At 46.6% G+C, this 27,725-nt stretch overlaps 1 protein-coding gene across 3 annotated transcripts in view; it reads left to right on the forward strand.

The window, feature by feature from the left end:
- Positions 1–26,776, forward strand: part of thrap3a (thyroid hormone receptor associated protein 3a) — a 29,096-nt gene extending 2,320 nt beyond the window's left edge. The window contains exons 2-11 of one of the 3 annotated variants that reach the window (XM_036538351.1): positions 10,750–10,905; positions 15,652–16,554; positions 17,567–18,334; positions 18,588–18,760; positions 19,820–19,931; positions 20,320–20,404; positions 21,452–21,633; positions 22,978–23,164; positions 23,593–23,742; positions 24,089–26,776. In XM_036538351.1, the coding sequence (XP_036394244.1) occupies positions 10,778–10,905; positions 15,652–16,554; positions 17,567–18,334; positions 18,588–18,760; positions 19,820–19,931; positions 20,320–20,404; positions 21,452–21,633; positions 22,978–23,164; positions 23,593–23,742; positions 24,089–24,334 (2,934 nt within the window). In that variant the 5' untranslated portion in view covers positions 10,750–10,777 and the 3' untranslated portion in view covers positions 24,335–26,776. Of the gene's footprint in view, positions 1–10,749; positions 10,906–14,493; positions 14,579–15,651; positions 16,555–17,566; positions 18,335–18,587; positions 18,761–19,819; positions 19,932–20,319; positions 20,405–21,451; positions 21,634–22,977; positions 23,165–23,592; positions 23,743–24,088 lie in introns of those variants that run through there. The other 2 variants (XM_036538353.1, XM_036538354.1) reach the window with 2 other exon arrangements.
- The last annotated feature ends 949 nt before the right edge of the window (positions 26,777–27,725 follow it).

Below are 27,725 nucleotides of genomic sequence, written 5' to 3' on the forward strand. Positions count from 1 at the left end.
GGTGCAGGGACTCAAAAGCATGACAGACCCCCCCCCCCCCCAGTCTGCGTTGTTCAGTACTAGGGGTTTTTCCAGGCATTGCACAGACATTTCACTGCATGGGTGACGTGGGTGGGCAAGGTGTAGTTCAGTGTTGATTCATAAGGTCCAGAGTTCTTCCACCCTAGTCCTGCTCCCATCTCCCCGAGCAGCTGCCTCTGAGCGTCACTTTAAGGCATTTTCAGCGCGGTGCGGAGGTAGGGTTTGCTTTCACGTCGTAGGCCTCCATTGTGTGGATTTCCTCTTCCTGCGGCGAGCGATCTGAGTCAGAGGAAGCTGTGCATCTGCTGCCGCCATTGCAGCGCTGCCCGCTCCGCTCTATCAGCTGTGCTGCCTATTTATGGCGATGCTGTGGCATATTTTTCTTATGCTCCACGCATGCCTGACACACATCAGCCAACGCCAATGTAAACAGGGTCCATTACACAGGGAGGGATGGTCAGTTTGCTTATGTGCCGAGTATAACAATAAGTTCCGTCTGTGCTTTTGAGTAAAAAGGCAAACCTGCATTTCATCCCACGAAAAAGTAGCTCAGCCTTTTGGTTCCCTGTGACGTGAGGTTGTTGAACGGTCTGCGATGTGGGTATGGATGACATTAAAGTGGATGAAGACACTACAGCTGTTCCCCTCCTCAGCAGTGAGTGGGGAGGATGCGTCTGATTGGGGTAGAATGGAAAGGTCAAAGGGCACTTGTAAAGGTGGTTATCTATTCAGACTCAGCTCAGCACACAGGATCAAGAGTGCCTCTCCTTAACTTAGTGCTTGTGACTCCAGGATCCTTTTTTTTCCTGTGTGTGTTTGGATTTGAGTTTAAAAAGGGCACCACACAGGCATACATGTTTATATTCGACAGTGTAGCATAGTGGTGAGGAGCAGAACTCGTAACCGAAAGGCTGCTGGTTCGATTCCCCACTGGGGCACTGCTGCCATACCGTTGGGCAAAGTATGTAACCCACAAATGCCTCAGGAAATATACAGCTGTATAAATGGGTAACATGTTAAAAAAACTGTAACCTATGTAAGTCGCTCTGGATAAGAGCACCTGCTAAATGCCAGTAATGTAATGTAATGCAATTCTGTGGATGCACTAATCTTAATATGTGTCTATTATCAAAAATAGAAACTAGGGATTAGCATGAAGGCTCAAAAAAGATAACCCGCGATATGTCACACACACTGCATTGTAAATGAATGTGCCCCCGGGCAACATGAGGTAAAAACTTGCATGTTGGTGTAAACTTGTTATCTGAAGGCACCCGCAGATTTTGTGAATGCATGTGATCATGGCCTGAATTGCAAGACCACAGGCTGATGCAGGGCCATGCCAAACAGGGCATAGTGGCACTTTGGAGATCTATGCATGCTATACAGGATAGAGGCCTGAACCAAAACAAGAGGTGTAATTAAAGGCTCATGTTGTACAGTGACCGCTTCTCTTTTTCTCTTTAAAGCTCAATAGTGCTGTTAAGCACTGTTATGTTTGGGTGCTCTTTTAAGCCCAGATTTTCTCTTGTGTGCAGTTGTGGCTGGTGCATGTCTTTATGATGCACATTTCCTTCTTCACCTGAAGTATATTCTTTAACAGGTGCTTGGGCAGTGGCTGAAAGTGTGGAGTGTGAAGTGTTACTATCCAAATATATTTCATTGACAATTCATGAGAATTCATTCACAGTAGCGCAGACATGACTGAATTATCTCAAGCTGTCATTGTGTTGTTATCCTGTCTGTATTGTTTAACTCTGCATTGATGAGCTGGACTGTGGTGTTACTGCAGTATAAATCCAGGGTATTGCAATGGAGTACACCAAGTCATCATTGTGCACAATAATTTAATAAACGAGGGTTTGGTCTTGCCATGGAAAACAGACTGGATTCATTGGGTTGTTGGCTTTCGGTTACTTTGTGAGTTTTGCTGCATCATAATTTAAGATATTTACACTTTCATTTATCAGCGACACAAACCGCAGAGCTGTCAGTGGCAGTTTCTTGGAACTTTCCCAGGGTTCAACATTAACAGCCAGTGACTCGCCTGATCAAACGAATGACAATTCAAAGGAAATTTAGCATTTTAGTTCACAAAAGTCATGGTTTCTGTGTGCCTGCCCTCAGCAATTGTGTTTCGGAAGAGGACCAAGGCGGGTCCTGCTGCCAGTAATACCTTAGCTCTTGACCAATAACTAGCCACCTGTGGCAGTGGAAGTGGACTAAATCAACCGCCTACCGTCAGAGTGCTAAAAAGTGCTGTTTTGTCTGCCCTCTGTGCCTATCAAAGCTGCTTACAAGGGTCCACCTTGTGGTCCCCCATTGGCCAGAAAATTCTCCAATAACTCTCAAGGACTTGATTGGGACCCAGAACGCACTGTGGTAGTTGCTCTGCTGGCTTGCATGAGAAAACTCCCTATGTTAATGTTTATGAATTAACAATAAGTGAAAGATTTAATCAAATGACTGATCAGCAGTGGCATTTACTACTGCATCACAGGACTCATTTTTGACATCGACTGGCTTACAGAAAGTTACAGGTGCAGCAAGCCACCTTGGTAGTTTTATAGCCATCTACGTATTAGAGGTTAGCTCAGCCAGTTAGCGAGATATGTATTATAGCTAGCAAGCAAGTTATTTTCTGTAGCAGAAGGTGACTGTCTGTGAGAGAGGTTTAAACAGTGTGGATTCGCGTACAGCCAGAGTCTGGGCATGCGGACACTGCTCACTAAGACACCTAATGTGGTTTCCAACAATTCACAACTGTGAAGCCGGATTTTCCACATTTGTGTATCTGAAAAGAGATGCTGCCCAATCCAGCTTGATTGAATTGCCGGACCTGTGTGCATCATGTTGGAAGAAATTAGTTTTGACGTCAGGTTCAGCTCTCCTGCTCTGTATTTACAACATATAAAGTCACTGGCAACATGCCTGAAAAAAAAAAAAGCTCTAGCTAGCAGATGTAACCATAAACTAGCTGGCTAGCTACCACTCCGCCAGCTGGGACAAGTTGAATGAATCTGGGGAGAAGAAATTAGTCATTTTCATTTTTTACATGCCTTATATCACAGTTAAACTATGACACATCCGGGCAAGTAGGTATTTATAAAATAAGTAGGTTTCGGACCAATTTGCCGAATAGGGCAAAAGAGGGAAAAAAAAAACCCTAATGTTGAACGCTGCCTTTCTAAACAGTCTTAGCTTATTGTTTTTTTTGTGTCTTTGTGGGCTGGTTTCAATGTCTTTAATTAGCTTGTGGCCGTTTGCTTCAGACTGCCTTTAGCACCTTGTTTCATATGCAGAAGTGCGGGTAGAGGAGAGATGCAGCCTCCTGATTGGTGGAAGCTGTTTTGCCGGAGCTGAGACACAGATGATTGGCTGTTGGCTGTGAATGCCGTGAGACACTGCTGAGAACACTGTGAATTGGAACACGGTGTGGTGTGAATGCATCCAGCTTGTCAAGCTTGGTCATTTTTTTTTTTGTTTTTGAACTGCTCTGTTGAATTTTTGTCAATATTATTTTTGCCAAATGTTGCATAGTGGGTTTCATGGTAATATGAAAAGATTGTGGATGGTGTGGAGTGCACATGGTCTCTGAGGCGATGTTAATTCATGCAAACTTATCAGGAGGTAACAACCAGGTGGGAGCATGCATACAAGGCCCACAGTTACCGCTTTGAAAATGCGTGTGGTCGGCAGTGTAGCATGGTGGTAAGCTTAACTTAAAGGTTGCTGGTTTGAGTCCCCGCTGGGGCACTGCTGCTGTACCCTTGGACAAAATACTTATTCTAGAACTGTCTCAGTAAATATCTAGCTGTATAAATGGATGGCGTGTAAAAAACGTAACTTATATAAGCTGGCCATTACTAAGAGTGCTCAGAGTGTCTGCTGAATGATGATAATGTACTGTGAAGGGCTGGCATTCATGCTCTCTCTGAAGGCACGAACTGGATGCGTAAATCTGCCTGGTAATATCAAAGGCAACACCTTTATGGGTGTGTTCGCATAAAACATTTGCATCTGTCTTTGCTTACTAGCTTGTGATGGTGGAAGAAATCTAAAGTTTTTGGAGAGTCGATAGGAAAACAGGATTACTGTGGGCGATGCTGATTATAAGGCAGACCTGCTCGGAGAGCATGGGAAGTAAATGTGTGTTTATTCTCCCGCCTGCACTAACAGTAAACAGTAAACAGGACAATGCTCCCCAGGTGGTGGTAAACAAGCACTGCATTTTCTGGCTACAGTGTTTTATGGGATAAAAATGACTACTTGCTGATGACTCGCTTGCAATCGGGGTAATTATCTCTCTCTCTCTGGGGTTGGCCAAAGGACTGCCGGCCCAGCTCAGCTGCAGTATAGCTGATCTACAGCAAAGACGGTGTGGTAGAAACACGTCTCTGTCCTCCTCTTTACCAGGCTGTTTTCACCTGGTTCATTTGCATCAGTTCAGAGTAGGTACTGCTTGGCTCAGCCAATTTACATATCAAAAGGATGGGCGAGTAGTGGGCATAGAAAAATGTGTTTCATTCCTTTTATTGTGAGGTGCAATGGACCTGCACAGGTCCTTCTCCAAACCGATAGGCATTAGTGCCTGCACAGGGAACTCCCTAGGAGTCCGTGAACAATATCTTGTGGATACGGTGTGTAAAGCTGAATTCTGTAGGGCATGGGTGGAGCAGGATTCTGTAAGGTCTGAGAACTCTATGCGTTTATAATACTGTGCAAACAGTGATCCACTGCCTATCGTCCCCAGGCTGTTCAGATTGTTTCACATAATGCATTTTAATTGCCTTCATGGATGTTGGAAACAAACAGGCCATATGGTGCATATACCTTAAATGGGAAGTGGCCGATGTTTCACCAAAGCGATTTCAGCTAAACGTTTCCGTTTAACCTCGGCGTTCATGGAGTTACTTTAAGATTGCTGTCGTGCAAAACCAACAGCCCTCCTGAGGCTGAAGGCAAATCAGGCTCGAGCCGAGCCGCACAGGGAGCCAGCCTCCATTCAAAGAGTGCTCTGTGATTCAGGACTTTCGGGTAAATTTGCCAGGCAGGGCTCTGAGACAGCCTTTCACTTCTGTTTACTGAGCGCCATAAACCGGCCTGTGTGAAGAAAATTATTTAAACAATTTTTTATTTTTTGGAGGTCTCTGTGCTTGTGTGGTTGCATGCCAAGAAGACTGGTGACCCCATCCGCCAAAGACACTGTAGGCTGTGCCAGGCCTGGGGGGGGGGGGGGGGGGGGCCTACAGGGTGAGCGTTTAGGTCTTTCAGTGAGCTCATTATTTTGGGAAGGAAAGTCGTCTGGTGCTCCACCTGTAAAACAGTTGATAACTGAAAGGTAGCTCAGCGACTGGACTGGTGTGGGAAATGAGCTCAGGCTGTAAAGATACCTGCCCTCCATCGGACGCTCAGGGGATTTTGTACTTGTCCCTTGCAGATAAGGGCGTAAATAAATGACCCGCTGCCGTCCCTGGCCTCCAGCTTTGCCTGTCCCTGCTCCTCTCCATCTTGGAAGAGAAGCCACCATGTTTGTGTCGTGGTGGTTAATGATCTACAGGTGTGTAAATCACGAGCCTCGGTGCGCGGTGCCTTTTTCCGAAAGTTAGAGCTCCCCCCTATGCATGTTTCTCTTCGGCCACTGAAACTACTGCCGTTATGCAGAAAGCGTTCAAGTTGCCGGCCCTGTCTCTCAGAGGAAGAGAGGTGGATTAAAATGCCTCTGTTCTGGTCGGAGGGAGTGTCACCTCGAGCATCCGAACTGTATTCGGGAGGCAGTGTGAGGCAGCCATTTTGGCCACCGCCCCCGCCTTGGATACGCCTCGTGTCGAACAAGGCCGCACTGTGCACTTAATCTCAGTGGTGCCGCTGGGTCAGGAATAGTCTCCCGGTCCAGGAACGTGTCTGAGATAACCCAGCCCGCTGAGTGGAAGAACACAAAATGATGGCTGCTATTTCCTGTTTTGAAATATAAAAAGCAAAAGTAATACTAATTGAGTAAATGTGATTAATTTTTAATAACTGCACAGTAACGTTTGGAAGTGTCAGTTGTGTTGGTCTGTTGGAAGAGGGCAGCTGCAGGGGTTTGGATGGAAGGCAAATGCAGGTGGTTTATCTCTGTAACGGCTCAGAAGATGACGGAGCAGTGCATATGTGTGTGCGAGTGCGTGTACGTATGCAACCTGTGTGCATGTGTGTGCGTGCACATGATGTGTGCAGGTGTGTGTGTATTAGGCGTGCAGGTACGTCTTTGTATGAGCGTGAATCTGTGTGCGTATGAGGTGTGCGGGTACCCGTGTGTGCGATGTCTTTGTATGAGCGTGTGTGTGTGTATGAGGTGTGCAGGTACGTGTCTGTGTGTGATGTCTTTGTATGAGTGTGTGTGTGAGGTGTGCGGGTACACGTGTGTGTGATGTCTTTGTATGAGCGCGCGTGTGTGTGCGCGTGCGTGTGTGTGCGCGTGCGTGTGTGTGCGCGTGCGTGTGTGTGCGCGTGCGTGTGTGTGCGCGTGCGCGTGTGTGTGCGTGTGCGTTTCCTTCCCCCACAGCCGTTTTGAGTTCCACACCCATTGTCTCCAGCCGCTGTCAGCCTCAGTGAAATAAACAGGTGAAAGGCGGTGAAGCAGCTGTCTCTGTGCGAGGCGGGGCATGTGGGGGTATGATTAGCCCAGATGCTTGCTGCTGACTTTTTTAGACATTATAATCCCTATGATTAGGCTGCCACACACACGGCCCCCATGCTGGGACAGCTGCCCTCAGTTATCATTTGCGTGGCTCTTCTGTACCGAAATGGATACCAGCAGTACCCTACATACCCCCCCAACCCCCCCCGCCCCAGGCGCTTAACATCAAGAATGATGCCGTTGACCCTGGTAAGATAAACCAGTTTCTCATTAAGACGTGGTGAATCTCATATGCAGAGGGGGTTGCAGTTTGAGCCACGAGTTGGACCGCAGTCTACCCGTAAGTTTCAAATAGCGCGTAGAAACCTTTTATTTTCAGCCTTATGAAACGGGCTCAGTAACAGTCCAGAGCAGATGTCTGAGGGCTTTTTGGGTTTCAGACGGGCTTTCTGTATCATCTGAAACTCCTCAGAAGAGTCCTCTTCCTCCCGTGAGGAGCTTTAGCCGCTTTGCAGCTCACAGGCCGGTCGTCTGCGCGCGGACTCGGTCGCCTTCCAAAAGATAAACATAATGACTTGCTTAAATTTCACAACATTTTCATCATGCGTCTGAGTCACAATGTAATTTTTCCATCATGGGCACTCGGAGCTGCAGAGGCCACTCCTAGAATGTGCGCGTTAGGGGAAAAGTCTGTCCGCAGCCGCAAATACTGCGCAGCCGGAGCCAAAAACAACTCCCACGCGAAAAAAAAGAAAAGAGGGAGAAAAAAAAAGAAAGAAGCATACAGCAGCTAAAGGGGATCCGTTTCAATATCCTGCAGAAGAGAGAGAAGGGCAGGGACACGCTCGGACCACCAGATGCTGAGCAAAGACTCCCCGTCTCTTTAAGGATTCTGTTTAATGTCGGCTCTGCAGTTTCCCCCCCAGCTAAATCCACTCAAATGTTTGTCGAAATGAAATGGCAATTATTTGAGCCTCACGGTATTCGGAGGAGATCCGCTTGCATGGCTCTTCCTTAATGGAGACCCTATGAGCGCAGTAGCAGAGACAGGGACACACCATCTGTACTTGTATGTTGAATTGTGATAATGTGAATAAATTATGTAAATATACCGAGCAAAGCCTTTCAGGAATTTTGCTCTCAAAGGGCCTGAGAAACATACCAGGGTATTTGGCATTAATTAAAACATTCTATTCTGGTTTGGTTGCTCATACTGCATTCTTGCAGCAAGAAGTGGTGTGTTAAGTTCAGTTCACAGACAGCTCATTAGGCTGTCCAGAATCAGTCCACAGCCCTGCTGCTCAAGTTCTGACAACATGGCTGCAAGACAAGATTCAAGGTTATATCAGTTTTTTCCCAAATTAATTAATTTTACAGCTGGAATCCTTAGATGAAGGGTAGTAACTCAATATCCAAAATATTCAGAAGTGACCTTATAAGAACATAAATATGAAATGTAGATAACACTTATTTATAATGATATGGTGTATTATATTGTAATCGTTCCATATAGCATTATCGGTGAAGCTGACTGTCACAGAAAGGGTCATAGGTTTTTCTGAATTATCTGGTTCTTGTTTCTGTTCTGTCATCAAACCTTCATATCTTTGTGTTAATATTTATGTAGAATAAAGTACACTTGGGTCTAGTTGCAGTACTGTTGTGCAAATAATCACTAGAATTCCACAAAAAAAGAATTCGTTTGGCATAACCTAAATGCAGGCTGTCAGCATATTTTACTGAAAAATGTTATTTTTAATAAGTAACTCCCTTTTTTTGTTTGTTTATCCATCCACTAAAATGCATGTTAGGGGCAAAGAGCTGCCAGATCACTCCAGAATTAAATTGCTTCCTCATAATCTCCCAAGGATTAGACTAATATTAGCAATATCTTGGGACAAAAATGATTGTTTTTAAATGCCACAGTTTGGATTAGTACGTGCCATTTGTAGGCAGTGCAGCCAGTCGATATGTTTGTGTGAAATCAGATTTCTCCACTCAGTGGCTACTCTGTTGACATCTGAAACTAGAGGGAGAAGCAGAGTCTTGCCTTGTGCTGAGCCCTCTGTGTGAGATAACCCATAAATGTGTGGTAAATTTGAAAGAAAACGACAATATCCAGGTATGCTTGTTGGTCTTAGCATAAAAGGGAAAGGCGAGTCCCGTGCTCCCAGATGCTGGTCTTAATCTGTAGTTCATGGCTCATTTCAGCATCGTCTTCATAGTGCGAGTTGTTGTTTTAATGGTCTGTGCTGGTTGATTGTCAGTTTGAGATCTCTGCGGACAGTACTCTGTTGTAACTTTATATAATGCTGTCAAACATCCCAATAAATGTCAGCCATCAACATCTCTTAGATACCATTCATTAACTCCTCTACGAGGTACTTCATAAATTCATATAGCATAAATCATGCCATTTACAGGCTGTGCTGTGATTGTGTGGCAGCCAGCAAAGAGCAGGGTCTCCTTTATCCTCTCGTCCTTCAAAGCTGTGGTTCTTTAATTGTGCTCAGAAGGAAAGAACAAAGTCTAATCGCAGCACATGAATAAGAATTTGAATGTTTAATGATGTTGCAGAGGGTGGAGCAGCCCGCAAACACTGCAGTTTACACAGCACTAACGCCATAATCAGCGCAGGCAACAATAACCAGGAACAAAGCTGCTGAAACGCTTCCCCCTTTTCCTTTATCTTTCTTGAAGGCCTCTGTCCGTGTATTTTTAGCTGCCGTTTTTCCAGAGGCCTGACGGTTTCTGTCGACTGGCGGTAGTGCTGTACTGCATGGGTCCGGTTTTGGAGGGAGGGGCGATTCCTGCTGGCAGTGATGGTGGATACTTTTTTTCAGACCCAACCCTCACCCGCTCTAGAAATACTTTGATGATTACGAAGGGCCTTTTGCATGACAGGGTCATGAACCCATATTGTTCATATAGGTTTTTTTTCTTCTTTTTTTTTGAGACAAGGCTCCTGTGGAATTCTGGGCACAGACACCTCTGACTGAAATGTTACAGGCCCAAATCTTTTGGCGCGTAGTTTCGAGCAAGAAATGCCACCTTAAGTGACAAAATGACAAAACATGTATCATGGAATAAGTACGGTCTGAGTCAGCAGGGTAAGGGGGGGGAAGTTGGCGTTGAAAACCAATGAATACTTCCTGGATGTTGGGGGAGAAAAAGGTGTTCTTTAGTGTAACATATTTTTCTTTTAATGGAGTGAGTGGTTTGTCCTCTTGAGCGCATGGTTTTCCAAAGGCAGTTTGCCTTGAAAGAAAAGCCAGTAAAAGAGAGAGTGAATTCGTCAGCGCATGCATTCCTTGAAGGTGTTTTCTTAACGCTTTGCACTCTCACTGGATGAAAGCTCGAGTTCTTATGAGCCAAGCGCACTTGCACTAGCATCTCTTCTAATTGGCTTTTTCTGACGGGCGTTTGCCAACATATCTGTGGCTTAGAGTAGAAAATATGATTCTCTCTGCTCGTTCCTGGCCCTCTAGCTTTACCTAGTCTTTAGCTTCTCTTCCGTATTTCTGCACTGTAGATTTTTAATCTTTCTAAAGAAATGCTCTTGTATGTTTTGTTGGTGTTTTCCTCTTGAAATGGTACCTAGCAACAGTTTCCTCATTTCCCATGATTCCCTGTGGTGGCTGCTGCCGAGCCAGATGTTCTGTTTGCAGTTCGGCTTCTGGCAGCCTGGTCATTGTGATTTACTGTTGGATTCGCCATTTTCCTTTCTCTTCCTCGCCCTAATTAGTTAAATGATTTAAGAGGACGCATCTGACTGAAATGAATCGATCTTGCAGACTGCATTTTAAGAAGTTGCCAAGAGCGCTTTAGATGTTGCAATTTGTAGCGCAGTGACATTTAATGAAAAATATTGGTATTTGTGGCATAGATGATATTTTTCTGTGTATCGTCCCCAAAGAGGAGCGTCGTCATTACATGGTGTTTAAATGGTAATAACAGCCCTGGGCAGTTCCCGGCACGTTCACCCTTGTGTTAATGCGTCCCACATGAGTGTGCAGTGTGCTGTGAGCGAGGGAAGTATAGTTTAACAGGCGTGTTCGTGTCAGAGTGTTAACGTTTTCTCCTTCTTCCCCTCTGTGTTCTGACAGCCACATTTGAAGGAGGCGGCCTACAGGGATGTCCAAGGCGACCAAATCCCCCTCCCGCTCTCGGTCCGGCTCCGGGTCCCGCTCCCGGTCCCGGTCCTTCACCCGGTCCCGGTCCAGAAGCCGCTCGCGGTCCCGCTCCAGGAAGCACCGCTACAGGTACCTGCCTCCTTCCACCTGGCTCACCTGCTCCCCTGTCCCTAATCAAAGGGAGGCACCAGCTTGCCGAGGGTGTTGGTTGTCCTCAGGGTCTCAGACTCGTGGTCTCTATGCGTGCCGTTAATAGTGTGTGACGACTCCCTCTCTCTCTGGGGAGATCTGTGTAATACATGAAAATACAGTGTGTGTACGAGGTGGTGCGGGTTTGTATTCTCCGGGAGTGTGTCGTCTCTGTCTGATGGTCAGTGTGATAAAAATGAACACCATCAGACAAATGTTTGATTTGAATGCATGTAGATGTAGATGCATTGATAAGATGTTGCATTTATAAAAATGGGCTTAAATTAGCAAATATTTTACAATGGCTGAAGTTGTGGAATGGTAAAAAAAAATCCCAAAATGATTAATTGAGGGTATTAAAGAGATGAGGAGGGAAAATAAAGAAGTACTGATTTAAAGAGAAGGGTCGTTCGGACACTGCAAAGTTCAGATGTTGTTTGGCTCATAGCCTGTGGAACAGGACTTGACAGAGGTGGAGTATACATGTATGTTGTGAAAGATAAAAGTTGGAAACGGTATCAATTGTCTGTAAATAAGGGACGTTCGCTACTGTGTAGCATTAGGAAAAACAAGCATGTCTGCAAATGTAACATCACGGGTCTGCGTTATCTGGAGAGGAGGTAGATCATACTGAAGGAAGGAATAGAACAGCGACTGAATTACAGTCATAAAGTAGAGAAATGGCCTAAGCCTACACAAGGAATTTTGTAGAAGCTGTCCTTTGACAGAACAAATATTTGTTAAAAAAAAAAATTGAAGAAGCAGTAGGACACACATAAAATATATTGAGAGAAAGATATGGGGGGGTGTCCAGTGGGACCCCCAGATTCTTCACTGAAGTGGATAGTGACAGACTCCAGGTCTAGAAGGAGGGAGGTCATGGAGTGGGGAGTGGGCAGGAAGGCGGTGAGGTATGGTCCTTCAGGGGAGAGAGGTTACTCAGCGGCAACCCCCAGGAGACCTGAAAGGCACAGAGGCAGCGTCCAGGCATGAGCAGAACCACAGATGTCCAGCTCAGCAAAAGCTGCTGGGAGGAATTCGGCGACTTAAAGTATCAGAGGCGGCATGAGATCAAGCAGAGATTTGGATCAGGAGGAGTTGCCAGGGCGAGAGCAGGGACTTTTTTTCAGGCAGAAGAGCAATTTCCTTTAAGTGAGAGGAGCAGAATCCAAATCGAGAGGTTTGATGTGGAGAAAGCCAAGACAGGAATGCGCGGAGTCCGTGATGGGCAGTTCATCCAAGGCTTTTCTGGTGAAAGTGGAACAGAGATAGCGGGTGGTAATTCTGAATCGCTGAGGGTCTAAATTTGTGCGCTGTGTTGGTGAGTGACCTACCTCCTTTACACAGGCTATCTGGTGCGTAACCACAGAGCTGCAACAGGCTTCCCTCTTTGATCCCGCAGCACTTTATTGACTTTTGCCACCTTTTCTTCCGCGAGTCCATTGGTCGAAAACGCGGCCCTAATTTAGGCCGGTTATTTCTGTTACGCCCCTCTGTCTGGAAAGCAATAAACACCACCCCGCGTTCTAAACAACGCCGTGCCAACGGCATCAGAACGAAACAAGATAAGGGTCCCTCGCTGAGCTCCGACACGCACTCGAAAGAATTTAATTTGTCAGAAATGCTTTTAATTGGAAGGCCCGAGCCGCCTGGGGTGGGAGGCCATGTGTGGCAGAGGTCAAAATTACAGGGCCCAGCAGCGTCACACAGGACCTCCTAAACACAGTTTCCATGGATGTCTGTGCATAACTCATTGCGCGTTTTAAGTGTGTCAGATCGTAAGCCCGCTGATGTGGGGGGGAGGGGGGGGGTTCCTCATGAATACAGCCTGTGGCTATTTACAGCCCACCATTCGGCCGAGTTTAGGGGTTCCTTTTTTATTAAAGTTTTTCTCCGTAAGCCCTCGGTATTGTCAGTTGCTTAGGTTCCAGGGAGAGAAGCAGAAACAGATTGAGCTGAGTCAGCGCACTTTTTGCTCTTTTTTTTTTTTCTTTCTTTCTTTCTTTCTTTCTTTCGTTGCATTAAGTTTCTCCCCTCCTCCCTTTTTTTTCATTGTCAGCCTACAGACGCACGCCACATTTTCTTATTTCCTGCCCTGAAAATGGGCCTTTCCTGCCTGCAGTATGAGAGCTAATCCCTAAATTAAGTGCAGGGCTACCGTGGTGTTCGTCTCAGAGCAGGTCTCTGTGGAGGTCTGGAGCTTTTAACTTGCAGGAAATTGATTGTATGTAAAATGGCTGCATCAGCACAGACTGTGCTTGCTACCGTGTAATACTACATGATTCAGGCCATATTGCGAGAGCTGCTATATATGGTGATAAGGAGCAGGGCTCGTAACCAAAAGGTGGCTGGTGTGATTCCCTGCTGGGGTACTGCGGCTGTACCCTTGGGCAGGGTACCTCACCCACAGTTGCTTATGTAAAGATCCAACTGTATAAATTTTGAAACTGCGACTTACAGTATGTGAGTCGCTCTAAGTTGGAGCATCTACGAAATGACAATAATTTAATGTAATGTTTCCTCTTGTGATGGGGCTGGTTGGACCTTCTTAAATGTGGGTCTCTAAAATCAATGCATGCTGACCATCTCAATTTGAATTATGAAGGCATTGTCGCCTCACTCTATGCAAATTGTCTGCGTTGCTTCCGCAGGTTTTTGTATAAATGCAAATGCATTGTGGGTAAGATCATGGGCACGGATGTCCCCATTGGCCCTTATTTGCAAGGGAAAGCACAGGCTTTGTGACATCACTCCCTTTGCTGGCCAGCCGTGGTGCGGTATTGCAGTGTCCGTCTGGGGAGACTGTGCTGGGTTTACGGGCACCTCTCTTCCAGGAAGCACAGTACACAGCCTTGGAGCACAACAAGACCGCCGGCATTGTTTGGATAAATGGAAATGTAGGTCGGAGACAGAATCGTCTCAGTATTGCAGTGTGAGAAAGAGAAAGCTCATAAAATAAATAAGCACCGCACAGATTTCCGTCTTTGATAAGGCGGTGCGAATAGAGTTTTACCACTTTGTAATGCAAGTGGATTAGTGGAAATATACAGCCTTAATTTAGGCTGGTTATGTTGTGCCATTTCATCTTTTTTGATGTTGAGAATTTTTATGTATGTATATAAATTGCGGAAAAATAGGTGTTTGTATTTCTTCAGAACAGCCAAAACACCCACACTATCACCACAGATAAGAGCACGTTATGACTGAGATGTAGAGAGTCATGCAAGACTTCAGCAATGTGCAGTTACACAGAAAAAGATAAAAAAAAAACTCCCCTGTGGTATGTGCCCACTCTTTGCTTTTAAAAGTTTTATTCAGAAATAAATGCAACCATCCTGTTTTGATTAAAAAAATATAATAATACATCAAACCAACAATTGGGCTATTTAGGAACGATTTTGGGCAGGCTTGTGTCTGTAGCAACGCCCCCCCCCCCCCCCCCCCCCCTTAGCTTCGAAGGATTAGAGTAGAAATGTTTCCCATCTGCACCATGTGACCGCCTCTCTCCAGCACAGAGCTCATAAGAGATAGAGTGTCTGAGAGAGCCGTGAGTCTGCCATGCTCTACCTCCAGCTCTGCGTTTGCACTTGATTCCAATGAAAAAGCGCACTGGGTGAGTACCGCGGAGCCGCGATCACACACACGCTCACGGGGGCTGCTTTTACCGCCGCACGCGGCCCAGCGCTACCGGGATTACAACAGCAAAAAAAAAAAAAAAGAAATTAAAAAAATAAATAAGGATTTTTTTTATTTTTCATTTAGCATGCCTTCGTTTCATGTGGTGGTGTGTGGGGTTTTTTTGTTTTTTTTGGTAAACGATCCTGTCTTGTTTGCCTATTCCTGTTTATCCTGGCACAGCTGGTCGATGCTGTTGGGTTTTTTCAATTGTTTTTTGTTTGCATAAAAATTGTTTTGTCTTGAAGAAATGTGGTCTGTGTGCTGCTGAGCAACTTTGGATTTTATGGTCAGGTTTATTGGCGGTTCTGACCGTTTGTGCTGTTGATTTGCTGTGAGGATTCGAGTGGTGAGAAGTGGCACATTATGCTCTCTTCATCCCTTTTTTCTGATCGCAGTGTTTGCATTAAGACAAAGAATGTGTTCATTCTTCGCCAGTGCACTGTAGAATGGTTACTCTCCTGTTGCTGAAATCCTGTTCACTTCTGTATGTTCCCCTATGCACGCTTTACTGCTTGTATGATGTGTACATTATAGTTTAATGAAATGTTTTACCCACGCAGCAGGCAGAATGTGCATGTTACTGAGTGTGTCGCGTAGCTGGTGAAAACTGAAAGATGGGAGGTTGAGAGCCCAAAGCTCTCGTTTCTTTTCCTGTTGCTTAGAGGCGTTGGCGGTGCTGCAGAGCCACCTTGTGGACATGTCAGGCTTTGCAGCCTTGTTCTGTAGCAGCCGTCAGCGATCTTAAAATGTCCGTTTTGCTCCATGATGTGAGATTTTCATGGCTAGCGGGAGAATTTAAGACCAGCTTTAGGCGATTCAGAAAATAGTTGGCACCCTGCTTGTTTCAATAAATATATCCACTGGCAGACTGGTATATGCTGTGAAACTAAAAGGTTCTTTTATTTATTTATTTTTCTGTTGACTTTATTTGGACCTCAGTGCCTGGATGTTGTATATTTGGTCATTTTCTTTTTTTTTTCTTATTTCTTTTCTTTGTCTTCCCGCCAGTTCTAGGTCTCGCTCTCGCTCCAGATCCCATTCCCCAGCTCATAACCGGGACCGGAACTACCCACGAGAGTACCAGAACAACCGCGAGTTCCGCGGCTACCACAGAGGCTTCCGGAGGCCCTACTACTACCGCGGCCGGGGGCGGGGCTACTTCCCGCGTGGCCGCTACCAGCGCGGAGGGGGCGGCGGCTACAACAACAACTACCGGCCCAACAACTGGCAGAACTACCGGCAGCATCCGCAACAGCCGCCTGCGCCGCACCACCAGCATAGCCCCAGGAGGGGGCGCTCCCGCTCGCGCACGCCCAAGAAGCGCTCGGGCAGCCCGCGCTCCCGCAGCCGCTCCCGCTACTCGGACCGCTCCTCCTCAGGGAGGTCGCGGCGCTCCCGCGGCTCCTCCTCCTCCTCGTCCCGCTCCTCGTCCCCGCGCCGCCGCTCAGGCTCCGGCTCCGCCAAGCGCGGCTCCAAAGATGTGAAGGACCGCTCGGCTTCTAAGGAGGCGGCGCAGAGTGCGGGCAGGGCAGGCGATGGGGAGGCGGAGCCGGCGGCGGGGGGCGGGGCCAGCGGTGGGGCAGCGGGGGAGGACGGGAGTCTCTCCGACAGGCCCACGGGAAACTGGCAGGGCCTGACGGACTACAGCACCAGTCCTAAGAGGGCCAGCCCGCAGCTGCGCTCCGCTATCATCATCAGCCAGGGGGCGTCAGTGAGCAGCCAGCCCAGCCCCTCCCCCAAGAGCTCCAATGCTTCCAACAGCGCCACACCCTGGTCAAATGTGGGCACTGCACCGTCCAGCAAGAGCCCTCCTGAGAAAAGCCCCACGGCTGGCTTCTCTGGCTTCGGGTTCTTTTCTAAAGAGGACCACAGGGCAGGAGAAAAAACTGCCATCTCTAAGGCTTTTAAAAAGTAAGTTTACTTAAACCCTTCTAAATGTCTTTTCTCTGATTTCTCTCTAGCAGTAAGACTGATGTTTGCCATTTGTGTGTTTTGTAACTTGTCTTTTTAGGAGACATTTTTAATCTTATCACCTGGGTTTTTAAATTTGTTCTTAAGTACTCTTTGTCCTTGTTTTGTTAACTTTTCATACTCTTGCTCAGTATTTTGTCATAATTATATATTTTTTTTGTTTTAATTTCTTGTTTATAGTCTGCGCTCAGCTTCAAAGATCCGAGGAAGAATAATATTTAAAATGGGAGTGGTAGCCCCTGCTTAATTAACCAGTCCGAAACGTGGCTGCTTTTTGCGTCTGCTGCTGTGCGTTAGATGCACGTTGTTTGCTATCCCAAATATTTAGGATTCTGGGTAAAAGGTAGGCGTAAGTATAACAATTTCATACCAGTTACGGTCGGTAATGTCTGTGACTGCATTATTACTCTGCATGTACTGTGACAAAGTTTTCATCTGAATTTAGCATTCTAGTTCTCTCTCACTTCTTGTTTCAAGTAACCCCACAAAACTGATTAATCCACCGACTGGGCATCGGTTAAATTACTGTGGCCGTTTGGTGACGCTCCCTTTGGGGATCTGTGTTAAATCACAGCTAGCTGAGACTGGACTGTGCAAGTAGAAATAGCCGACGTGCTCCAGGGAGTTGCACTGTATTTGTTGTCTTGTTCCAGACTCCCTTAGTCTGGAAGTGTAAATCACTGGTGCACTGGAATCGGGGCTCTGTTGAACTGTACATTTCCTGTTTCCCCTCCCCTGTGAGTGTGAGGTTATACATGCCTGAGCTGTTAGGAGCAAGTCATTTTAAAACCTGTGTTTCTTCTGACATTAGAAAAGATTGGCAGTTCCCCCGGCACAGGTGTAACGTACTGTGTCTGGATATGATGAAGGCATTTGATGAAAGTAGAGGTAGCTTCCGTCGTCCTCATCTGGTTGTTTTTTAAGGGCCTCCTGTGTCTTTGTGATTGGCCAGGTTCCTGGAGGAACACAAGAGTAAAAAACAGGCCTCAGAGTGGGAGAATGGGCGGGACAAGGACCCGAACGACGGCGAGGCGGAGCGGGAGAAGGGCATCTTTGACAGGGGGCCGGCCTACGGAGGTGGCTCCAAGGGCGGAGAATATGGCGCCTCCAAGGCCGAGAAGGAGAAGTACAAGTACGGGGAGGGCTTTGAGGCGGGCCCGTCGTCCGCTGGCTTCATGAAGGCGCCGCCCTTCCTCTGCGGCGATGGCGAGGAAGACGAGGAAGAGGAGGAGGAGGAGCCGAGGCCCAAGGCCCGCAAAGAGCGAGAGGGCGAGGACGAGCCCAAGCCGAAAACCAAGGTCACCCTGTCCGCCCGCGAGCTCTTCGAGGAGCGATTCGGGAAGTGGGACGACCTGGCCTACTTCCCCTCGGCCAAGGAGCGGTCCCGCAAGGAGGCGGACCCTGGCGACGACGACCTGGATGACATCGAGGAAGAGCTGTACCGCAGCCGGAAGCAGGAGAGGGCGGCGGCGCTGGCCGCTGCGCTCGCCAAGAAGGAGGCAGTTGCCCTGTTCAGGGGCTTCTCCCCGGATAAGCTGGCCAAGGGCCGCAAAAAGGAGAAGGCGGGGCAGAGCCCGTCCCCGCCCCCCCGCAGGAGTTCGGAGACCCGGGACAGGGACACGTTCATGGTCAGAAAGGATGACTCTCCTGTCAGGGCCTCTGGGAAGAGAGGGGCAGAATTTGGTGTGAGAATGGACTCCTTCAGGGACGATATTGCAAGGTAACTGCCAGACTCTCACGGTCTCAACAAATTGCTAGGCGCACTAGGAGTGTAGTTTGTCCTTTAATGGGCAGTGATGATTACTTTGTGATTTGATTCCTCCAGTGTCCGGGCAGTGCTGTCTGCAAGTTGTCTAGTTGGAGAGTGGGCTGATTAAATGAATGGCGAGTTAGTTTGGTTTCAGCATGTCCTCTCTCTCTCTCTCTCTCTCTCTCTCTCTCTCTCTCTCTCTCTCTCTCTCCCTGTCCCTCAGCTCCTCGGGGGTTTTGGCCAATGAGCGTCGGATCTCTCGGGATCTGGTGCACCCCGTGAAAAAGGATCAGGAGTTTCGCTCCATCTTCCAGCACATTCAGTCCACTCAGTTACGCAGGAGCCCCTCAGAGCTGTTTGCACAGCACATCGTCACCATCGTACACCACATCAAAGGTAACCCCCATCTGCAGACACACCCTTTTCCTCAGATAACGCACTGTGTTCAGGCCTGAACTCTTTCTTTCCTGAGTCTCGGTGCCGTTGAATTCATTTGAAAATTTTGAACCAACTTGCTGCTGTTCAGATCTTTTAAACCATTTGAACCAATGCTCGTTAAGTGGAATTTCCTGACCATTGCAGCTCCTCCCCTTTCCTCTACCCCCCTCCCCCCAGCCCCACCCTCATCAGCTAACATGGCGCCCACCTGTGTGATGTGTGGCAGCCATTTTGTGCCTCAGGTGGAGAGTGGAGGGCATTTTCCTCAGTGGGCTGTGCCATGTACTTCCTAAACACAGGTGTATTCTGAGTGCAGTAGAACTGTGAGACATTCACACCAAAAGTCACCCATTGAGGCATTGGTCAGCAGGATTCTCTGAGATCATCAAGGTTTCCTGTGCTTTCAGTCATGTTGTATTGGTGGGAACAGACCCGGTGACTTCAGGCAGTACAAATCGATGCTGAACTGATGCATTTGAGATGTGTGTTTCACTGGGTGTTTAATGTGTAATGCGAAATGGTAAACCTCTCTATGACTCAGACCAAACCTGGTAAGTTTGACTGGTTGATCTTGTCTTGATCATTAAAAATGGGATTTTTTTAAAATCACTGAACCTCAAGGATTCATGTTCAAATCTCAGGTGGGATACCTGTGAGCATTATACCTGGATTTCTGTGGTAAATGTCCACCTGTGTAAACGAATAAAATGTAAAAATGAGGAGTTTTTAAAGTTGTTTTGGATAAGGGTGTATAACCTCTGTAAGTTTCTTCTGGTAAGAGTAATAATGTTTGTTACAGATGAGATCACAGACAGAATCAAGCAGAACCTCTTTTTTATGGTTTTAAATGTAGACTTCTCTTCCAGAAATTCCTTTACTCTGAAGTCAAAAACCATAATGGGCATTAATACGTGCTGTTTGCCTGTAGCCATAGCACTCATGCAGACACACAGAGGAGAGTGTGCTTCTCCCTGTTCCGCCTATGGCGTTTCAGCTTTATCCCCTCTCACCCTACAGCACAGCACTTCCCGTCCCCAGGGATAACGTTAAATGAACGGTTTGCCATGTACCAAAGAAGAGCAGCGGAAAAGGAAATGGCGAAGCCGAGGAAAAGCCCAGAAATACACAGGTAGAGCGGCCCGCGTAGCCCGCCACGGCGTCACGGCGGAGGCCTGTGGTCTGGTGTCCTGCAGAAACTCGGCCTCATGCGTTTTTGACATTCTGAGATGCGTGACCCTTATTTTGGGACAGTTTATTATTGCCTTACGAACCAGAAGAGCCAACTGCAAAGTGATGTAAACCCCAGTTTTCCTTTCCCAGTTTTTAATCCTTTGATTAAAAAAAAAAAAACTTTGGGTAGATTTTTTTTCTTAATTTTTCAGTTCTGAGTTTTTTAGCCCAGTTTTCAGCAGCTGAACAATGAAAAGATCACAAAAGCGTGGCTTCTTTGTTGTGAGAACTGGGGTGTGTCTAACACTTTGAACGTGGTGTCTGTTTTTTGTGTGTGTGTCTTGCAGGAGAATTGATGTTTCTCCAAGTGCTTTTAAGAAGCACTCTCATCTGTTTGAGGACATGAAAGCCCCCATCGATGGCAGCTACAAGGTGACCGAACATTTTGAAATATGAAGTATTGGGAAAGAAAGACAAACAAGCAAGCAAGCAAACAATCAAATCACTCCAGATCGTCTTAGACTGCCTTCTCTCTTAAGCCTGTGCTTTTCTTTCAAAGGAGGTGCAATAAGTCTAAGAAAGCAAACGAGCCACATTCAGTTTGTTTTGTAATGCTATACCCCCTCCACGTTTGTGGTATGCTTATACTGTGGGTGCGTGCCTGCCAGAGGCATTGAGTCGAAACGTGGGGGGGCAGAAATGGAAGTGACCATTGCTCCTGTGTCCAAGCCTGTCAAAGGAGTGTCATCGTAAGTATTTTTCTTCAAAAACCTGAATTTAAAAAAAAAAAGAAACAAAGCAAAAAAAAAAGAATTAAGCCAAAGAAACTCAGAATACACAAACCCATTTTGTTATAAGGCATGTTCTGCTTTCCTTCTAAATATGTGTAAAAGTGTCTCTCGTGGAGGTCCAGAGTACCTTTTTCATGCAGTATCTTTCGATGTACAGTTCTGTCCTCTGAGTTATATATTCATGGTGTTTTTCCCCAGAATAAATGCCACATAATGTATGAATACTTGATGCTTCATCTCTGTTTAAAAGAATAAAAAAAAACTAGCACTATAATGATTAGAGATCAATGGTTATTTAGTAAAGGGAATGCTGGAATTTCATGATAAAGACATTGCCAGCAACCACTAGGGGGAGTGCAAGAGTTTTTCTTCCACTTGCTTGATTAGTGTGAAATTTAGCATGTCTGACTGTGAGTCCATTAAGTGATTTTTCCACGCTTGTAGTTTGGCATCCTGTATCCATTGAAGTGTGTTAGCTTTGTACCCCCAGCCAGATGCTTTCAGTTAATATGCTGCAGTAAGGCCAGGCAGCGTGCAGCTTGCTCCAGCTCTCTGTCTCGCTCCAGTGATTCTTAGCGGGTGTCGCCCCCTTTCTCTTCCAGGCGTATGCTTTGTGAGCAGTGTGAGAGGACAGGCCGAAACTTAGCGCCATTAACGCAAAGCCTGTCCGCATGGGTGTGTTTCACAGGACGAAGGGAAAAAAATGAAGGGCGACTCAATGGATCTGCGCCTGGATATTGAGCGCCGTAAAAAATACTCCAGCAAGGAGCGAGACCACAAAAGGGATGGTGGGAGGGACTCTGCCGATTCCAGAGCCTCCAGCCGAGAGAGGTCCACCGAGAAATCCTCCAAGCACCACAAGAAGGCCAAGTATGTCCAGTATTCTCTGTGTGTCTGTGTCTGTGTCTGTGTGTGTGTGTGTGTGTGTGTGTGTGTGTGTGTGTGTGTGTGTGTGTGTGTGTGTGTGTGTGTCTGCACGCGTGCGTCTGTCTGTCTGTTTCTGTGTGCGTGCGTTTCTGTCTGTATGTCTCCGTGTGTCTCCGTGTGTGTGTGTGCGCATGTGCGTCCGCGTGCGTGTGTTTCTGTGTGTGCTCGGCGAACTGTAACCTATGTAAGCCGCTTTGGATAAAAGCGTCTGCCAAATGAATAAATGTAATGTAATGTAATGAGACACAGCTGTCAGGAAATGTGTCTGTTTCTGGTAGCTCAGTAAAAAATGTGGGGAAATATGGGAATTGTACTGGAAATTGGCCGTATTTTATTTAAAGCAATATCTGATATTGGTATCGGCCAGGAAAACACCTTAGAGATACAAACTCTGCAATCACTGGTCCACGGAGATGTCAGTGTTAGATCTTAAACACCCGGAGGAGCTGATGTGTTGAAGGTCACAGAAACCTCTGTCTCTGAGGCGGTCAGTCGGGGTGTGTCTGTGAGGAGAGTGATCTGACAGGGAAGGCTGAGGCGGTGAGTCGGGTGTGTCTGTGAGGAGAGTGATCTGACAGGGAAGGCTGAGGCGGTGAGTCGGGGTGTGTCTGTGAGGAGAGTGATCTGACAGGGAAGGCTGAGGCGGTGAGTTGGGGTGTGTCTGTGAGGAGAGTGATCTGACAGGGAAGGCTGAGGCGGTGAGTTGGGGTGTGTCTGTGAGGAGAGTGATCTGACAGGGAAGGCTGAGGCGGTGAGTCGGGGTGTGTCTGTGAGGAGAGTGATCTGACAGGGAAGGCTGAGGCGGTGAGTCGGGGTGTGTCTGTGAGGAGAGTGATCTGACGGGGAAGGCTGAGGCGGTGAGTTGGGGTGTGTCTGTGAGGAGAGTGATCTGACGGAAGGCTGAGGCGGTGAGTCGGGGTGTGTCTGTGAGGAGAGCGATCTGACGGAAGGCTGAGGCGGTGAGTTGGGGTGTGTCTGTGAGGAGAGCGATCTGACGGGGAAGGCTGAGGCGGTGAGTGTCTGTGAGGAGAGTGATCTGACGGGGAAGGCTGAGGCGGTGAGTCGGGGTGTGTCTGTGAGGAGAGCGATCTGACGGAAGGCTGAGGCGGTGAGTTGGGGTGTGTCTGTGAGGAGAGCGATCTGACGGGGAAGGCTGAGGCGGTGAGTCGGGGTGTGTCTGTGAGTCGGGGTGTGTCTGTGAGGCGGTGAGTCGGGGTGTGTCTGTGAGGAGAGTGATCTGACAGGGAAGGTGTGTGCCCTCTCGTTTCTCCCCTCCTCCTCCCGCAGGAAAAGCAAGAAGAAGCGGGAACGCTCTCGGTCCTCCTCTGCCTCCTCCTCCTCCTCCCACTCCCACCGGGTGGGGGACTACCCCCACGAGGACATGGAGCCCAAAGAGGAGGGCTTCAACAAGGCCCGTCTGGGGCCCCGGGACTACGGTGGCCCCATGGAGAGAGGCCGCGCCCGCGGCGGCTTCGTAAGTGCCCACCCCCCAGCTACTCTCACTCCACCACACGTTACAGGACCGGGGCGGGGGGCAGGATCCTACCTTTGGATTCCCCTGCCTCTGCTGTCTTAGCCTCCTGTGCAGCTCCTGACTGCTTAAGCCTGTGTTTACCTCCGCGGCACATCTTTTTGGTTATTAGGGCTGCAGTGTAGCCCCTGCGGTCTCTGCACTGCTTTCTGATACTGATTAATCCTCCTGAACCAGTGGGTGGGTACTTATTTGGATAGGTGGGTATTTGGCTGGATAGTTGGGTATTTGGTTGAATGGGTGGGTATTTAGCTGGATGGATTGGATATGTGGATGTTACTCCAAAGACCCATCATGCCTTGTTGTTAAACTGTGAAATCAATATGGCTCAGTTTGGAATATAACGCTTCTACCTCTAACTCTCATTACAGCAGTTCAGAATAAGAGGCAGGTCCTGGAACAGGGGAAATTACCCAGGCAACAATAGCAATGGCAACCCACAAAACATGGGCATGCCAATGCACCCCAAGAACGAGGACTGGGACCCAGAGTACACCCCCAAGAGCAGGAAGTATTACCTGGTAGGTTGTGCAGCCTTTGTCTCACTCATTTTTTTTCCTTGATTGGTTTCCCAAGTACTGCGTAAAAGGAGATGTTGAGCAGAGAACATTCAGGTATTCCACCGACATTCTCTCCCCAGTCAAACTTGTCACTTGTACATAAGTGTCTTTAAATGTCCTGCTGACAATACTCTGGAAAGGATCATAATGGGTTACAGCTAACAGAATTCCAAGGTACAGCATTCACAGAAGGATGAGAGCCGAAAAGGGAATTTTCACTTCAGTGAAAAATGAGCAAAGTAGAGAGATGAGACTGGTAGGATTAGCATGGCGCTGACTTCTCCTCTGTCTGTCTGTCCTGCTGCAGCATGATGACAGGGAAGGGGAGGGGGAGAAGAAGTGGCTGGACAACCGTGGGCGTGGCCGAGGCAACTTTGTCCGTGGGCGTGGCCGTTTCATCTTCCGGAAGACCACCACCAGCAGCAGCAGCCCCAAGTGGACCCACGACAAGTTCCAGGGCAGCGGCGAGGAGGGTGAGCTACGTGACGAGGACAGCGAGCAGGACCACAAGGAGGAGGATAAAGCCGTGGGCACCGCCGGCTCCGAGCAGTAAGGGGTTAGAGAGCGCCCCCTGGTGCTCAGGAGGCCACCAAGGAGAACCTACAACATCTTTTTTTTTTTTTTTTTTTTTTGTTGTTTTTCCATCCATTCATGACCTTAACCACAGATATAATGCAAAGACATCCTCCACTCAGATGACAGGAGCAGACGCCACCGAGCATTTTTGCAACTGTGCTGAAACAGGAGCGTCTGTAAACGGAAGTGAAAACACAGTAGAGCAGAGGGAGGTGGGGACTTTTTTAACACTGTTTAATTTTCTTGACTGATTCCTCTGGACTTTTTTCAGTACAAATTGCATATTTTTATGGGACAGTTTTAATTTCAGGAGTAACTTCACTGAAGTTGTCACGGTTTTCTCTGTGTTTTCGCCTGCTGGGAAAGCCCTGTTTGGCTGGTAGTGGCGATGTTGTAATTCAGTCTGGCGGGGGTAGAATGCACCAGAGTGCAGCTCCTGCCTTTTCTGTGGTGGCTCGATCGGCCACCAGGCTCGAAATGCTAAAACAGCATTCATACTTAGCGCAGCAAAGATGATCTGGCCTTTCTGAACAAGGCCGTAAATTCAACGTGATTTATGAAATGATTAAATTGAATCTTTTGAAAAAAGAATGTTTCCTTTTTTATTTTTAAAGGGCATGAAAGGGAGAAAATAAATTTGTGCCTTAGACGTGTACAGATAAATTTATATGTAGTTACACGTATATATATGGCAGTTTTTTTTTTTTCCTTTCGGTATTGTTTCACAGTGGGCAAACAACACTGCTTCTAGGGGGAGTTTGGCGTTTGTATTTTCCTCTCTTTAGTTGATCGTGTGGGACAAGGGTAGTTCAGTGTCCTCCAGGACCCCTCACTGACAATGGGACCAAGCTGCTGGGGAGGTCTAAGCTCATATCCAACAGACTGACACGGTTTCCTTGCTCGAACAGAGCGGCACGCTAAGCGTTAGCGTTACACGGCAAAGGGAGACGTCGGTCTACGCTGTCACATAACCACAAACGTCTGGACTGCAGGCTGAAATGCAGTCCCTTCCCGCTGAGTCGTTGAGGTCATTTCATTATTCTTCCTGGGTTATTAAAACGCCCGACTTCTGTTATAGAGGTGTCTTCACTGTAAGCAGATCAGTGGATACTGTTCTTGATTCTCTTATGTATTTTTAAACATCAAGGTTGTTGTTTTTGTTTTGGTATCTAGAAATTTCATAAATGTCAAATGCTTAAGTTTGTGCCTCTTTTTATTTTTTTGAGAATTCACTCATGTAACTTTCTAAATAAGCAACACAATTACTGAAAAAAGAAACTGTGCGATTATTTGTAGAAACTAAATTATTGCGGCCTTTGTAAGCGGGAAAACTAAGGTGATTATGATGATGTATTTTGTTGGTGTAGTCTATCAATGTTTGGATGCTCTAGCCGTCTTTTCTTTTTGAGTGTGAAATTTTTTTCCTCTGTAATTTTTATTTTAGTATTTGTTATCAATACACAAGAACATGGCTCCAACACTGTCTGTCAATGCAGCAGATCTGCGGAAAGGTGACCACAACAGGCATGATGCAGTAAACTGACATTCCACTGCATTTGAATGAGGAATAAATTGAATTTAAACACTTGCAAAGTATGTTTTTTTTAAATATCTTACCTGTTAAGCTTAGGAGTAATTATTTCAAGGGATATTTTTAGTTATATCATCTTAAATGATATATTCTATGGTTTCAGTGGGTGTGGCCCAACCCGTAACTTCTGTAACTCTCTGTGGGTCTGGTAAATAGCTGTTATTAGAGATGTCAGAATATTTAACCTAATTTCCTGTAAATAGCAAAATAAAATGGTAAACTTAAAAAAAAAAACATTATCTGTTGATTTGGAATCAGCAAGATAACTGACCGCTCAATGGTGAACATTAGGGTGTAACTGTACTGCTGTGTTACCAAGTGAATGAGCAAATTGGCTATGTTCCAATCTCAGCACTGTGTGAGCGATTACACTAATGCTCACTTTTTTCCTTCTACAGCATTTAAAGGGCATCGTTTCACAGTTTCTGTTAAATATAAAATTTTATTGAAAAATGAGAATTAGTGCAGTGGATCGTTGTTTATATGAAAGACAGTTTTGTGGCTCAGTTTTAAATATTAAAAATGCAGTTGGAACCATGTTCTCGTGTATTAGCAGTGTACTTTCAGCAAGGTGCAACCCTGTCTCACTGTAGCTGTGTGTGTGTTAACTCACGTTCCCAACAGGAAGTGTAAGAGGATAGAAATGTCTGTTGAAGAGGGGGAAATTAACACAGGAATGAAGACTACATAGTGCCATCAGAGAAAATATTGCAAGAAAAAGACAGTTGCACTGTGTTGAGCTGTATCTCTTGTTCTGGATTGCACTGCATTGCTGATGCGCAGGATATACTTTGACTGTGATTGATGTTTTTTTGTTAATTGTCAACAGAGGCAAAATCATTTTTTAAATTGTTCCTGTAGCTCTTTTTTCCAGATTGTCAATAAAAAAAAGAATCTGCTTTATTTAAGATGTGGGATTTTGTTATTTGTATGACTTTCTCACTAGCATTTCTCAATGTGGACTATGTACCTCAGAATTCTTCACATCTTACCTGTAAAGGTGTTCTTGTTCAGACCACACCTGAGTGTTGGGAAGCATGCGGGAGTATGGTGGTAGCAGGGTGTGGCAAATGGAGGTTCTGTGAATTTGTGTCAAGTAGTATACTGCCATTTTTATCACCAAACCTGTGATCTGTTGAGCATGGGTGACTATGAGAGTATTCGAGGGAGATTAGCCAGTTATTCCCTTGTATGTTTGATCTTAATGACCTTCTACATATCAGGCAGTATGACTACTGTGCTGTAGTTGTCTTGCTTGCAGTATACCGTAAGATTATTTTTGGGTCTTGGAAGCCGTTTGCTTTTATCCTTTATCACCAAAGGAGACCTCAAAGCCCTTATGAAAATCTGATTTAGAAAGAAGGCAACATTCTGTGACCGCTGATCCATCCTTTTCCTGTCATTAGAGGAATTCCTGGTGCTGTATATCCCAAACTGTCTGCCCTCTGGTCATTTCGGATGTGTGGCAGTGTAATCCCAACTGACAAATGAGTCACTCTGTTTTACCACACCTATCTACACATCAGGTAATGTTTAACCAGATAATAAAAGGCCTACAGGTTCTACTGCAGATTTGATTAAAGGGTTTTTTTTTGTGAGGTCACTGTGGTAGGTTCTACAGCCCTAGCGGGTTTGTGTGTCTTGTGTAAGGGAAAGAATCTATCACTCGACCAACCCATTTAATGTCGGCTTTGCTCTACTGTGTTCTTTGAGATTTTGAGGAGCTTCCTCATTGCACACATGAATAGCACATCCAGTTCACAGCCCAGAAAAAAAC

Source organism: Megalops cyprinoides, chromosome 10 (assembly GCF_013368585.1).
Source record: "Megalops cyprinoides isolate fMegCyp1 chromosome 10, fMegCyp1.pri, whole genome shotgun sequence".
Taxonomy (NCBI): domain Eukaryota; kingdom Metazoa; phylum Chordata; class Actinopteri; order Elopiformes; family Megalopidae; genus Megalops; species Megalops cyprinoides.